Source organism: Coturnix japonica, chromosome 18, assembly GCF_054131305.1.
Source record: "Coturnix japonica strain WE chromosome 18, WE-NBRP24, whole genome shotgun sequence".
NCBI classification, from domain to species: Eukaryota; Metazoa; Chordata; class Aves; order Galliformes; family Phasianidae; genus Coturnix; species Coturnix japonica.
In genome coordinates, this window is record NC_140680.1 from 9,251,570 (window position 1) to 9,263,934 (window position 12,365).

Below are 12,365 nucleotides of genomic sequence, written 5' to 3' on the forward strand. Positions count from 1 at the left end.
ATTTTTTTTTTTCAAGCTCAAATTCTACTTTCCTGCCCTCACCCCACCTTTCCTAACTGACCTCAAGTGCTTCTGCTGTGTTGGTATGGCTGCGTACATTACCCCTCTGGTTTCTGGAACAGGTCACAACCCAACTTCCCTACAATTGCAGAGGGATAAAATGACCAATGAACAGCAGAGAGCACCTTGAGCACTGCAGACATCATGTGATGAGGGAGACAGAAAACAGAGCAGTGGGGGACAAACAGGGCTGCTCTTCTGGGGCAGAGGAGATGACACACGGGGGCTGAATGGCCAGAGAGCCATTTCCTGACCACAAGGGAAAGATTCTGCCTGCAGAGGTGACGTGGAGCATCACCTGGAGGCAGCTGGGCACCTCCTGAGCACCTCATAGCAAAGTGCTTGTGTAATTGTCAGTAATTCAGAGCCCAGAGCTGTGAGTGTTACCAGGTTCCCTTAGACCAGAGCTTGTTCCTTGATTTAGCAGTGGCCTTAAGGGAAGTGGGGAATGCTGGAGGAGCCCGTCTGCTTACTGCAGCCAAACCATGGCTTCTCACTCTGTAACTCCAGGTGACACATGATTTCATGCAGTCCTTTCACTGCGAGTAAGCTGTTATTTGCCTCTTCTCCTCTCTACTCCCCTAATTATTCCAAGGCATAAAAGCAGAGGCTGATTGTTAAACGCTTAAAAATCAAGATATGTTATTATATGAGTAAACCTAACAATGCGCATCTCAGCACAGAAACATGACAATAGGGAAGACATTATTTGATCTATGGCTTTCTAGCTGTTACCGTATTCTTTTCTACTGCCACCTAAAAATATTAATCAGAAATCAGCGCTAATGCAGAAGCATGTAATTTCTCATAACGCAATTCAAATCGCTGCCTTCACTTCAGATTGTGCATATGGCAAGACCACACCTAGCAAAATCAATTATGTACTTCACTTCTGTTTTAGAAACTGATTGAAAGTAATTAAATGAGTGAAAAGCCACAAATATACAGCAATCCAGTTATCAAAATAACTTCTCTCTTTTAACTGAGGACATTGCAGCGCTGGGGGGGGTAGGAAGGGATAAGGACTTTTCCTTTAGTGCTGAACCTTGTAAAAGTTGTGCAAGCCAACTTGCTTTCATTGCAGTGTGGGAATTAAGCTCTACCCCATTGCAGACAGCAGCAGGCCAAGAAAGACCATGAGTTGCAAAACAAGGGTTTCAGGTCACCTCCCCCTGGGCAAAGCTCCTGTGCACATCACTGGTACCGCACCCCCGCTCCACACATCATCTCCTGCAAGAGCACTTCAGAGGATTCAGTGCTTCAAGCAGTTGATAATGCTGATTAAAATCAATTGTCAAGATGAAAGGAGGAAGACAGGTGATTTCAATGTTTCAAACACCGCTGTGTGTGGGCTGTGCAGTCAGTCAGGTGCGTGCCAGCAGCGCTGTGCTCAGAAGCAGGTGAGCACTGGGGCTGCTGGGCGCTGTAGGACAGCCCCGTACATTGCAGGCACAAGGGTCCCAAGTAACAGCCCCAGAGGGAAGGAGCTTCCTGACAGTCCATGCAATCATCTCCTCAGTTTGCCTCAGTGTACCTTGCCTGGATGACCAATTTGGGACTGAAGACTGAGCAATGCAATCCTTTATAATTATCTGCATACAGAGGGAGGTCTGAGACCTCGGCAGCAAGAGAAACTTGTAATGTTGTATGTTAACACGTGCTGAGCTAGGAAATAAACCCCAGCACAGCAACTGCTGGGGTGCTGCTTGCACCTTGATGGCCTCAGCCCTGGCAGGGCAGCCCATCTGCAGCCACAGCCACAGCCACTGCTATTCCATGTAAAACAAAGGACAAAAATCCTGGCTCGGCTCCTTCTCAATCAGCAGATCAAGCGTTACATAATTTACACCCACATATGAGAGGATATTGCCACGAGACTGATGCATGTAGGTACAATCCTTAAAAGCCATTAGGCTGTCACCTAAAATATAAGCTAAAATTAACTTATGAAATTAGCACTAGATTAAGCTTGTGCTGTTTGCATGGAGGAAGGACAGCTGCTGCCATTGCTCTGTTTGTGATCTACCAGCAAATACTGTAAGCCATCTCCTGTGCAAAGCACTGCACAAACACGAGCAATAGTTGGAACACAGCGCTGTGTTTTTTAACTTACATTCTGTTCCAGCTTTTCCTATTTAGCTCCCAGTGTCCCCTCCAAACACAGAATATTCCCTTTTTATTTCTACATACACATAACAATGCTGTTTGAATATGTGGGGTCTGCTTATCATAATGAGGTTAGCAAATGCTCTGCGACTAGGGAAAAGCAAGTCTCTGGTTTAGGCACGAGCAGGAATTTAAGCACACTGTGAAATGCAGCAGAGATGTTGTAGCAATCATTTCTCCTTTGAAAATGCTGAATAAATCCAAAGATCAAACAGGCCTTTAATCAGAAATTTCTTGATCAGTTTGCAATTAGAATTGTTCCACAGAAGTAAGACCGCTGCACCTACTGAATGATGTGTGTCGGCTTAGTAGGGAACTGAAGATGATGAAAGAAGCACAAAAACAAACATCGTTTTTGTTGTACGGTCTGTGTTAATGATACGGTCAGCCTCTGTTTTCCAGATGAGTGACTCCTGCCTACCCCATGTCATACAGCAGTCTTAAACAGAGCAGGCTGTGTTCAAAGGACTCTTTGCTCAGGAGACCTGATCAAGTGAAGCACCTTCTTTTCCCAGTACTTTCAAACAAGAATGTCTGTCATTCAGTTATCAAGCCAAATAATTTTACTTTACAGAGACATGAGCAACATTATTTCTATTAGATACATAAATACCTCAATCTTTAGTCTCAGCAGATTAGATGCTGGGAGTAATTCAATGTATTTGATACAAATTATGAAAAACCTCCTCTAGCATGGGAGTGAGTTGGGCAGTCCAATTTAGGCTCACATTCACCACACTGAGTGTCCGTGTTTCCCGTGTGCTCACAAATCTCTGCTTCTTGCAGTGACCGGCTGCAATAGCAGGGTGTGCTGAGACTGAGCGAGCAGAGCTTGCAAGGATGAGCTGCTGCTCCTGAGCTAAAAGCATTTGTTTGCTCGGCTTTTTATTGCTTCTGCCGTTAAATTGAAAAAGTGAGTCCTGCTCCATCCACACGCATGTTTCCCAAAGATAACTCTCAAAACACCATAACAGCGGTTCTTAGTATTTATCAGCATTTCGAGTTTGCATTTTCAGACCAGGAAAAACCTTTGCTCCCATGTTTGCTCAGAGTGTGTAAATTGCAAGACTTCCAGATTAAAAAGCATGAAAATTCCCCCTCTGCTCTTGTAAGCAATATCTGCACTCAAGGAAATACTGTTCAATGAGAGGCATTCATTTAAGGCCAGTGGGAGAGTCCTGGAATCAGACTGTACATGAAAAGATCCAGGCTGTGTACTTTTCCCCCTGCTTGTTTACACCTTGAACAATAAAAGTCATATCCAGCTATTGGCTGTCTAGCTTCTAATATTTCCTGGACAGCTTCCCAGTTTCAAGAGTCTAGAGAAACAAGAGAGTTTCTTGCTGTCACCCCCGCTAATGGAAGACTTGGCACAGACGAGCTAATACGTACATTGATTTCTGGAATACATTTCATTTGAGAGTGTCCTTAACATCCCTCAAGGCTCTCAGGCGCGTGGAAATCAGTTCGTTCATTCACTGAAAGACAATAGCAGGAAGTACTTTTCTTTGAGGACAGCACAGGAGAGTGTCCCAACGAGCTTTGTGACGGCCCAGCATGGTGCAGATGTAAACTGCATGTAAAACTTGTAAAAACTTGTAAAACTGAATGTTATAGAGGCCAAAGTAAGCAATGAGCAAAGGTCTGGAAGGCTGAAAACTGATAAAATAGAGTGGAAACATAGGAATCATGTAAGGGTTTAAAGTCCCGTGGAAGTGCAAGACTCTGTGTGTTGGCTGTACTGTATATGACCATAGATGTAAAGTTTTGAGGCAAATGGAGGAGAAAGAGGTTGGCTGTACCCAGCTTCTTAGATACACCCAGATAATGATATCACAACAGAGTTCTCAAGTATCAATGGACCAGCCAGCCAAGAGGCATAAAGCTCAAAAAAGGTAACAAGTAACTAGCAAGCATTTGTTTTTGTAGGTAAATTTGCCATGTCAGAACAGAGAAACTGGATCCCAACCCAGGGTCTGCAGATCCCTACCAGCACTGAGCAGCCAAACTGCTCTGCCAGGCGTTGCTAGGGAAGATGTTCTCATCTCTTAAACTCTCTGCTTAGGGGTCTGCAATGTGGTTGGCAACTTAATACTCATGAAACTCTTAATATAGAGATGTTTCTGGAAAGCACTTTCACTGAGGGTGAGTACAGAAGGTTATGTTATGTTTTGGAATTCGTTTTTTGGTCCTGTGAACTTTCTTACTCATTTCAGTAGCTGAGCGACACTAATAGCCACATCAGTTTACAGCTCTTAGCTCCAGTGGAAACTTGTGTTTCACAACATGTCTGTTCTAAACAGATCCTCACACTGCTGCAAGGAGATGATGGCAGCAACGAGGGCTCTGAGCATGCATGGTTTACAGGGAGAAGTACAAACAATACACAAACACTGTACTGGACTAGAGCCACTGTGCTGGGCTTAGGAAAGCATACTGAACAGTAGTTGAACTGCAAGAACAGGAAAAAATCATGTTTCATTGTAGCTGCCAGACCTTCCTGAGAATCACATCCCCATTATGGGCCATAAAAATGGAAATTGCAAATAATGGCAGTAATGGGACCAAATCTATCCCAGCTGTTTGTGAATGGAGAAAATAGTGTGTTCCTCCACTCTAGCAAGACACAGAATACCTCAAAAGCAGTTTCATCCCCAAGGAAGCAAGGCAATCAGTTTATTTTCCAAGGATCTCTACCAGCAAAGAGGATGGGCATATCCTGATGCACGAGCCCCAAAGAAGCTTCTGTGGTGCAGACTGGAAAAGAAATAGCCCTTGCATCCCTCACACCATTTCCTTTTCACAGGGAAACTCAAAACTTGTCTGCACTCCTGTGACATCCTCTGCTTGCGTAAGTCCTCCAAATACTCCAAGACTCTGTTTGAGGCTATACAGATACTATCAGACAGCTCATGGTCAGTTTTCCCACCGCTCAGAGCTATCATCAGTACTAAAGACTTCTTGACCAAGTCAACATGAACTATGTAATTCCTGCCTATTTTCTCCTTGCATTTATTTATCGTCCTATTAGACTCCCTACTGAGCAGAAAGAGAGCCTGTTTCCAGATAAGTCCTTGAAGTTCATGAGAAGAGTTAGCCCTGGACAGGTCTCCAGGCTAATCTACTGACAGTGAGTGATGAGCTGGCCCATCACCACGGCCCCATGGTCTTACTGTGGAAATACAGCTTTGGAAATAAGTAGCCTTTGTGTTCTCAGGTCCTGGCCTTTAAAACAAATTTGAAGAGAAACTAAATGTCAATAGATATAAATCTGAAGATAAGGAGATAGAAAAAACATCAGCTGAGCTCTAAAAGCCAACTGGGAGATCATGCTAAGGAACTGGGGATGTGGTGAGTAATGTGTTTACACCCATTGGACTTCTGGAACTGGCTTTTAAAAGAGCTCAGACTTACCAGGACATACTAAACACTGCTTTTACATTCATCCAGTGCCATTCTAGGGCAGAGACCCAATATTCCAGTGGGGAAGGTGGGCTGTGAAACTCATACAGCCAACAGATACCTGATGTATTAACACTTTGGGGCAATGGAAAAGCAAGGAAGGTGTCTGTGTCTGCACAGACAGGGATGAGCTATAATGCCCTGCTAAGTGAAAGGTGACAGAAGAGGAGATAGGACTGAAAATCAGCTAAGACTTGCTTTCAGTGTTCTCATATTGGCACAAGCTCATGTGCCCAGGGAAGAGAAAGGCCCAGCTTGGTTCAGCCCCATTCCTGCACTGTGATCCATGAACAGACGGACATCCAGCTATTTCAAAGCACCCTGCCCTCCCCATCCCTCACCAGCAGCAACCAGAGTTCTTTCTCCCTTTCTCCTCTCTGAGGTTACAACTATGCCAAAGTGCAGTTAAAAGATCAGCTGCTGGTTTATTTACCATTGGTATTCAGACATGGAGCTGGTCGTGTCCCCAGCATGACTGGAGAGTGCTGAGATCACATTCTTAAGGGCTTTTCTGCAAAGGAATCTTGTTTATTTTTAAATTTCAAGATTTACCATTCCTGAGATGTGAGAATTAGAGAAGCATCTGACAGACAAGATCAAATTCTTCCTGTTGTCCAAGCACCACATGCCAGGAAGGTCTTGACTTTCATAGGCCATGCTAAGCTTTAAGTCGCTGAGAAAGGTGCAAAACTGGGATCAACTGCAGTCATCTGCAACAGGCAGACCAAGCACCTCCCATTGCTGTGCTCACAAGTGCAGCAGCTTGGCCTTCAGGTATTTAGTTTGCACTCACGCAGTCCAATACTCTCTGAAAGCTTCAGCTAAGTAGAGTCCTGTCCATCGGGTGCCAAAGCTTGTGTTGAGACAGCGGTCTCATTTAATCAGGATCTGACATTGGGAAGACAAAGGAGATGTGATGACAAGTCCTTGGTTAACAGATGGGGCAAGACAGTGATGGAGGTTCAGACCCGTGACAGTTTGCCAGGCACAGAACTGGTGATTCATCGCCACAGAACAGTAAGAACAAAATAAACAGTGTAAAGAGTGCCCTTAGTAAGAACTGGAGTACTGGTCTTATCTGTACAGGAGATGCACTCTGCTCCAAGGTGATAGTCTATCAACAGTCTCTGATACCACCCCATAGCGTGCCCTATTTCATGGCCAGGAACAAAGCACTAAATATGTTTTGATTTGGTATATCTTTCCTATCTAAGACACTATAAATGTCCTTTCCAAAGACATGAATGGCTCCTTCTGCAGCAGGGATCTGAAGTAACAGCTCAGTGCAGCTCACAGCACCACAGCCTGATCCCCAAGGTGGCAGAGAGATCTGCCCAAGACCTGGGGACTGTTCTGCCACTTTCCTGATGTCACTCGTGGAATTTTAACTAAGTAGAGAGCAAAAGCCATTAGATTTCAGCCTATAGCTATGCCAGCACCCCTCTCATTTGGAGCACAGCTCTGTGTCTGTGGCAGTGACACACAGTCCCATCAATACAACACACTGTGGCTCACCAGTGCTGGCAAAGGGCCTCTCATACAGTTCAAGTTTGGCAGCAGCCCTGCCTCAAGAGCCCTGCCCCAGGTTCCTTAGGAATGTGATCTTGAGAACAGCTGGTTCCAGAAGACCCAAAGCTGCAGACAGATGGAGTTTTGCCAGCCTCACGCAGAGGAACATCCCAGCTATGCATTACATCCTTACCCTGCGAGGGGCTCAGTGTACACAGCCCCTCTGCACCCTCTGACAAGCAGCATGGAGCAGATCCATCTCCTTGCTCCACAGCTGCTGTACAGGAGCACGCTATTGATTTGCAGAAGCTAGAGCTGGGTTTAAAACTTCCATTAATTAAGTGTTGGCGGAGGTGTTTGGAAAGACATTCTGATAAATACAGTGCTATAAAGTGTTTCCCTAGAAACTGAGGAAAGAAGTTCAACAATAAGGAAGGCACCCAGGCTGGTAACAGCTATTGCTCCTGCTGAGCAGTGCCTGGGCTGTGCAGGGGGTTCAGGACAGAGGACTTGCTCAGGGCTTCTTTGGCTACTGAGCATTTCTGATGCTCTGCTGATCACCAGACCCCTTTGGGGGATGCAAACAGGGAAAGGGGCTCTCTGCACTAAGTCCCTAAGTCTGTCTCCCTGGAACAGCACAGACGCATGCAGTGCGTATTACAGGGATGAAAGCTGGTCTTCCCCTAGAGAGGCAACTAGGAATAGAAGAGTGCTTGAAGTTAATTCTGGCATATTAAGTGACAGTTTAGCCTGGTGTTTCTCACCTAAACTGAAATATGATCAAAGGCCTTGAAATAAACACTGATTTAATGGCTCAAAGCGTAGAAGCTGGAAAGGTTTTGAAAAGAGCTTGCGTATATATGAGAATAAACACAAGCAGTCTACTTGAGGCATCCTAAGCTTCTTGCTTTCTACGAATCCCCATTGTCAGGGCACTCGGTCAGCACACAGGCTCTCTTCTAAAAGCTTTCTGCTCTCTAGAATCGCTAAATGAAATGCTCTTTTTGTCCCATCCTCTTGGCTCCCAAAGACATCCACCTCTGCTTGCAGCCCCAGTTTCCTCTGCCCCTTTCCACAGAGAACCCCCAGAGTACCAGCTTTAGCAATGAATCCACATCACAGCTGGTCACCAGCAGCCCTGCTCCCATAGCCAGGAAAGGAAGGAGCCTGCTGGGTCAGCAGAGAAAGCTCCAGAATGGAGAATCAGAACAGAATCATTGAATATCCCAAGTTGGAAAGGATCACTCTTGAAATCAAGAATGTGGATCATCAAGGCTAGCTGTCTTCAGAAATACCTGGTGCTCACTGTCCCTCTGGATGAGGGCTTTGGGAACAGCAGCTGGGTTAAATAATGGAGTATTTTCTTTGCTTCCAAACACAACTGATTCAACCAATTTGATTCCTTCTTCCCTCACCTTGCTTCTCATTTCTCAAAGTCAAGACAAGATTAATGAACCCCACAGTTCTGCTGGAGGGCTCTGCCTTTTTCAGAATACTTCAAGCCACAAAAATATCCACAAAAATACCTTCAGCAAGCAGAGAACTAAAGCTGAAAAAGCCAAGTTCAGAAGCAATTAACATCAATCTAAAATTCAGCTGTTTTGGGGGCTCAGCTTAAAAATAAAAAGCAATTACTGTTGTGACAAACTCAAGTAATATATTGTTTCTCCAAAGTTAATCTAGCAAAAGGAGTCTGCCTTCACCAACAGCAACAATAAAAAGGATTATATAAAAGCTATTTGCTTGCACTGAACTTTCTAGTAATGTTAGTCCAAAAAACTTATTTCTCAGGAGCATATCAGCCTTTGCCTGGCACTTGAGGAAGTAAAAACTCTTCCATACAGCATGAGCAACATAGACCTGCTCTGACCATTCTCACAAACATCCATTCAAACACCAGAGACTTCCCCATCCTTGCCCATGAGTGTGAGAAGATCCCATCCTCTGCTTCTACTCTCCCAGTTAGGGAACTGGAAAGTCATAGTGCTAAGGAGAAGGGATCCGTCACAGCTTTCAGATGGCAGAAGAGGATTTTGCCACTGTGGTTAATGGTGGAGGCACCTTCAGGAGCTCCTGCCCCTTGGCAGCTAACAGCTGTAGTGAGCATTAAATGCTGCTGGGCTGGAGCAGGGCAGTCAGAAGGACCATCTCACATTTGCTTACAAACGTGCTTGACAAATACTTTTATACAATTGCTTGAAAAGAGGAGAATAAAGAGAATAGTTTTTTTTTCTGTTCTACAGCTCATTCAAGGGCTCAAGTTTTCATTCCAAACCACTTGACAGTATCTCATTAACCTACTGCATATAATAAATGCTCCCAATAACAATCACCAAGTCACAAGAAATTGAAAAATCCTATAAAATATAAATAGAAATACTTGCAGGCTCCTTTATTTTTCAGCTCTAGTATTAAAGAAAATGAGGCCTGCCACCCCTCTGTGATAAATACAAGTCCCAGCACTGACTGTCAGACATTTCCAGGAACATATCTCTAGCCTCACACTTTGTAAAATACATAACCATTTTCTTCCACGTAAAGGAAACATCTGTAAAGCTGAATCTGCCTGCAGCATTCAGATAGCTGGAGAGATGCAAAGCTGTTCCCCACTGAAAGGCTTGGCATCCCCTGGGGCGCTGCATCAAACCCATATAATGGCAGGAGGATGAGCGTGCTGCTTCCACGGTGCTCAGCTCTAACAAAGCCAACCTGTCCTTCTGGCTGCTGTCCTCATGTTGTCAAAGAGCATCTTGTTTCCCCACACTTTGCTCCTTTTTCCCTGAGGATTTTCCATGGGAGCACCCCCAAGACCTGTGGGGACCTGAGAACTCCCACCATGGCTTCACACTGTGATGGCACACATGAAACCTCTGGCTTCAACAGAAAACATTCAGCAAAAAAAGCTGAAATCAGGGTGGATAAAGCAGAGGCTACTTGCTGGTAGCTGACAAAAATTCACAATATGGAAAAGGATGGAAGCAAGATCAAATTATACACCTAGAAGGAAGTCTGTATGTGCCACCAATCATGAGAAATGAAGGACTGCATCAGCACGGCTCAAACACAGACACAGCCAAAATTGAACCTGAAGTGTAACGAAAGTGAGATGTGACCACAGTGTTTGATCAGAACAGCCAGGCAATGGTGAATCAATATTTATGCTGAAGAGCTTTCAAATTGCCACAGTTTTTCATTCATCAGACCCCCGAGAATATCTTATGCTGCCTTTTAGCATCTAATCACGCTGTCAGATCTGCCAGGGTCTGATCAGCTGGTGGCACCTGCTAATTCCCAGCAGAACGCAGCAGCCTCTTCAGGACCTGCCTCTGAAAACCCTTCTCCTGGAGCTGTGCAGAGGACATTTCTGGCAGTGAAATGACAGGGCAGACAGGTATCCCCGCAGCAGCCAAACCCTCATCCCCCCTAGCAGTTCTCATGGTGTGCTGTGCTGCATGCTCTAAAGTACTGCAACTGGAAAGAAAGAAGAATGATGCTTACAAAGCCTAATTCTGATAGGAATCAGCTTTGCTTAATGAGCATATTCCACTTAAGCTGCAGTTTTCCCAGCAGTGGCAGAACTCCACACACCAAAGGACCGATCCAACCGCAAAGAGGCAGAAATGCTGGAAAGGAGTATTGGAAATATCAGCCCAAACTTTCAGAGATACAAGACCCTCCAGGCACCTGTCTCCATCATTGGCAAATAGAACATGACCCAAAAGCATGAGCGAGGTAAGGTACTATCTGAGCTCCCAGCTGCTAATTGAGAGGTTTTCCTTCCATGAATGTTGCAGTGTATTTGGGGGGATTTTTCTTTCATCGCTGTCAGAAATTGATTCTTTTTTCCTAACACCTTCAAGGGAAAACAAAAAAAGTAGGGACAATTGTCTGGTGTCAGCACCTTAATTCCCTTTACGGAGCAGCTGTGGTAGCCTATGCATTTAACTACACTTCTGGTATTAAAAAGTCAGGACACATTTCATTAAGTAAAACACAATACCTTTCAGCATTGATTAGCAGGTTATAAACGTGCCCCACTAAGCATGTATTAAAGCAGCAACCTGGGTTACTGGTGACTTTCCTGATGCTTAAGTAGGTGAATGAGGGCTAGAAACGTTCCCTTTGATAGCACAATGCTTTGAGGAGATCCATTAAGAATAGAAATCATCTTTAAAGATGCACCATCTCTCTCTATGCACACAACTGAAGAGAGTGGGATGCAGCTGGCAGAGGCAAGTCCAAGAGCTAGAAAGCTGTAAGGACAGCGTGGCATGGCAGGGTCCCTTCAAGGGCAACATCTTGTTTCCCATTCTTCTGTACTATTTCTTCCTGATCTCCCTTCAGTAACTCATTAGGTACAGGTTTTCTGGAAGATCAGATTACATACATTTCTATCAGTGCAATTTCCTCCAAGGCATTTCTCATGTCACCTGAGTGCCCAGACAGGGGAAGGGTGAAGAACTGCTTCTGGAATTTAAAGCTTGAAACAACAAAAAGATATTTCCTAGAGCTAATTTTAAGAAAGCTCTGTGGAAATACACACTTCTCATTGCTATTGGAATATTGCTTCCTCTTGTGTCTGTGCCAGAAGCCCAGGTTTGGTCAGATGTTTCACATCCTTGTGTAAAGTGGGTTTGGTGGGGCTTAAGTTCAGCTGCCCACATAGTTCAGCATCACTGTCTGCTTGGCCAGTCAAAAGGCCAAGAAACAAACAGACAAACCCTAGTCCTGCAGAAGAAAACCCACAGATCACATCTAAGGGAGAATGGCAGAGCCAGCACCAGCCCCAGGCCCTGGGGACAGCCATGGGCAGACTGACTTATACATGGTCTTTGATGAGATCTTATCTGTCCTAATGTAAGGAAGTCCAAGATTCATCTAAGCTACACCTTACATCCATAAATAAAAGAGCAAAACCAGGCACCACTGCACAAATGGAGACTTTAATCTACAGGCAAACAGCAAAGAACACCCCAGAACTTTGCAGACACACCATAGCAGCTTAGTGGTTGGATGAGACACAGTACGGGAGTCATGCAGAGCATCCTACCTCACATTAACATCAAGCTCTTCCATCACAGGCAGTAAGCATAGGTAGCTGGGTGTTCAATGTCCATAGAATAGGCCTTGTCCTGCAGTGGAGAGAGTTAAAAAGGAGAGTTATAAAT

General features: G+C 44.8%; 1 protein-coding gene across 2 annotated transcripts in view; it reads right to left on the reverse strand.

Annotated features, from left to right (window-relative positions):
• HTR4 (5-hydroxytryptamine receptor 4) overlaps nt 1–12,365 on the reverse strand; it is an 85,688-nt gene that overhangs the window by 50,138 nt on the left and 23,185 nt on the right. For both annotated transcript variants that reach the window (XM_015876096.3, XM_015876097.3), the window contains exon 2: nt 12,248–12,329. In XM_015876096.3, coding sequence (XP_015731582.2) covers nt 12,248–12,273 — 26 coding nt within the window. In that variant the 5' untranslated portion in view covers nt 12,274–12,329. The remainder of the gene's footprint in view (nt 1–12,247; nt 12,330–12,365) is intronic.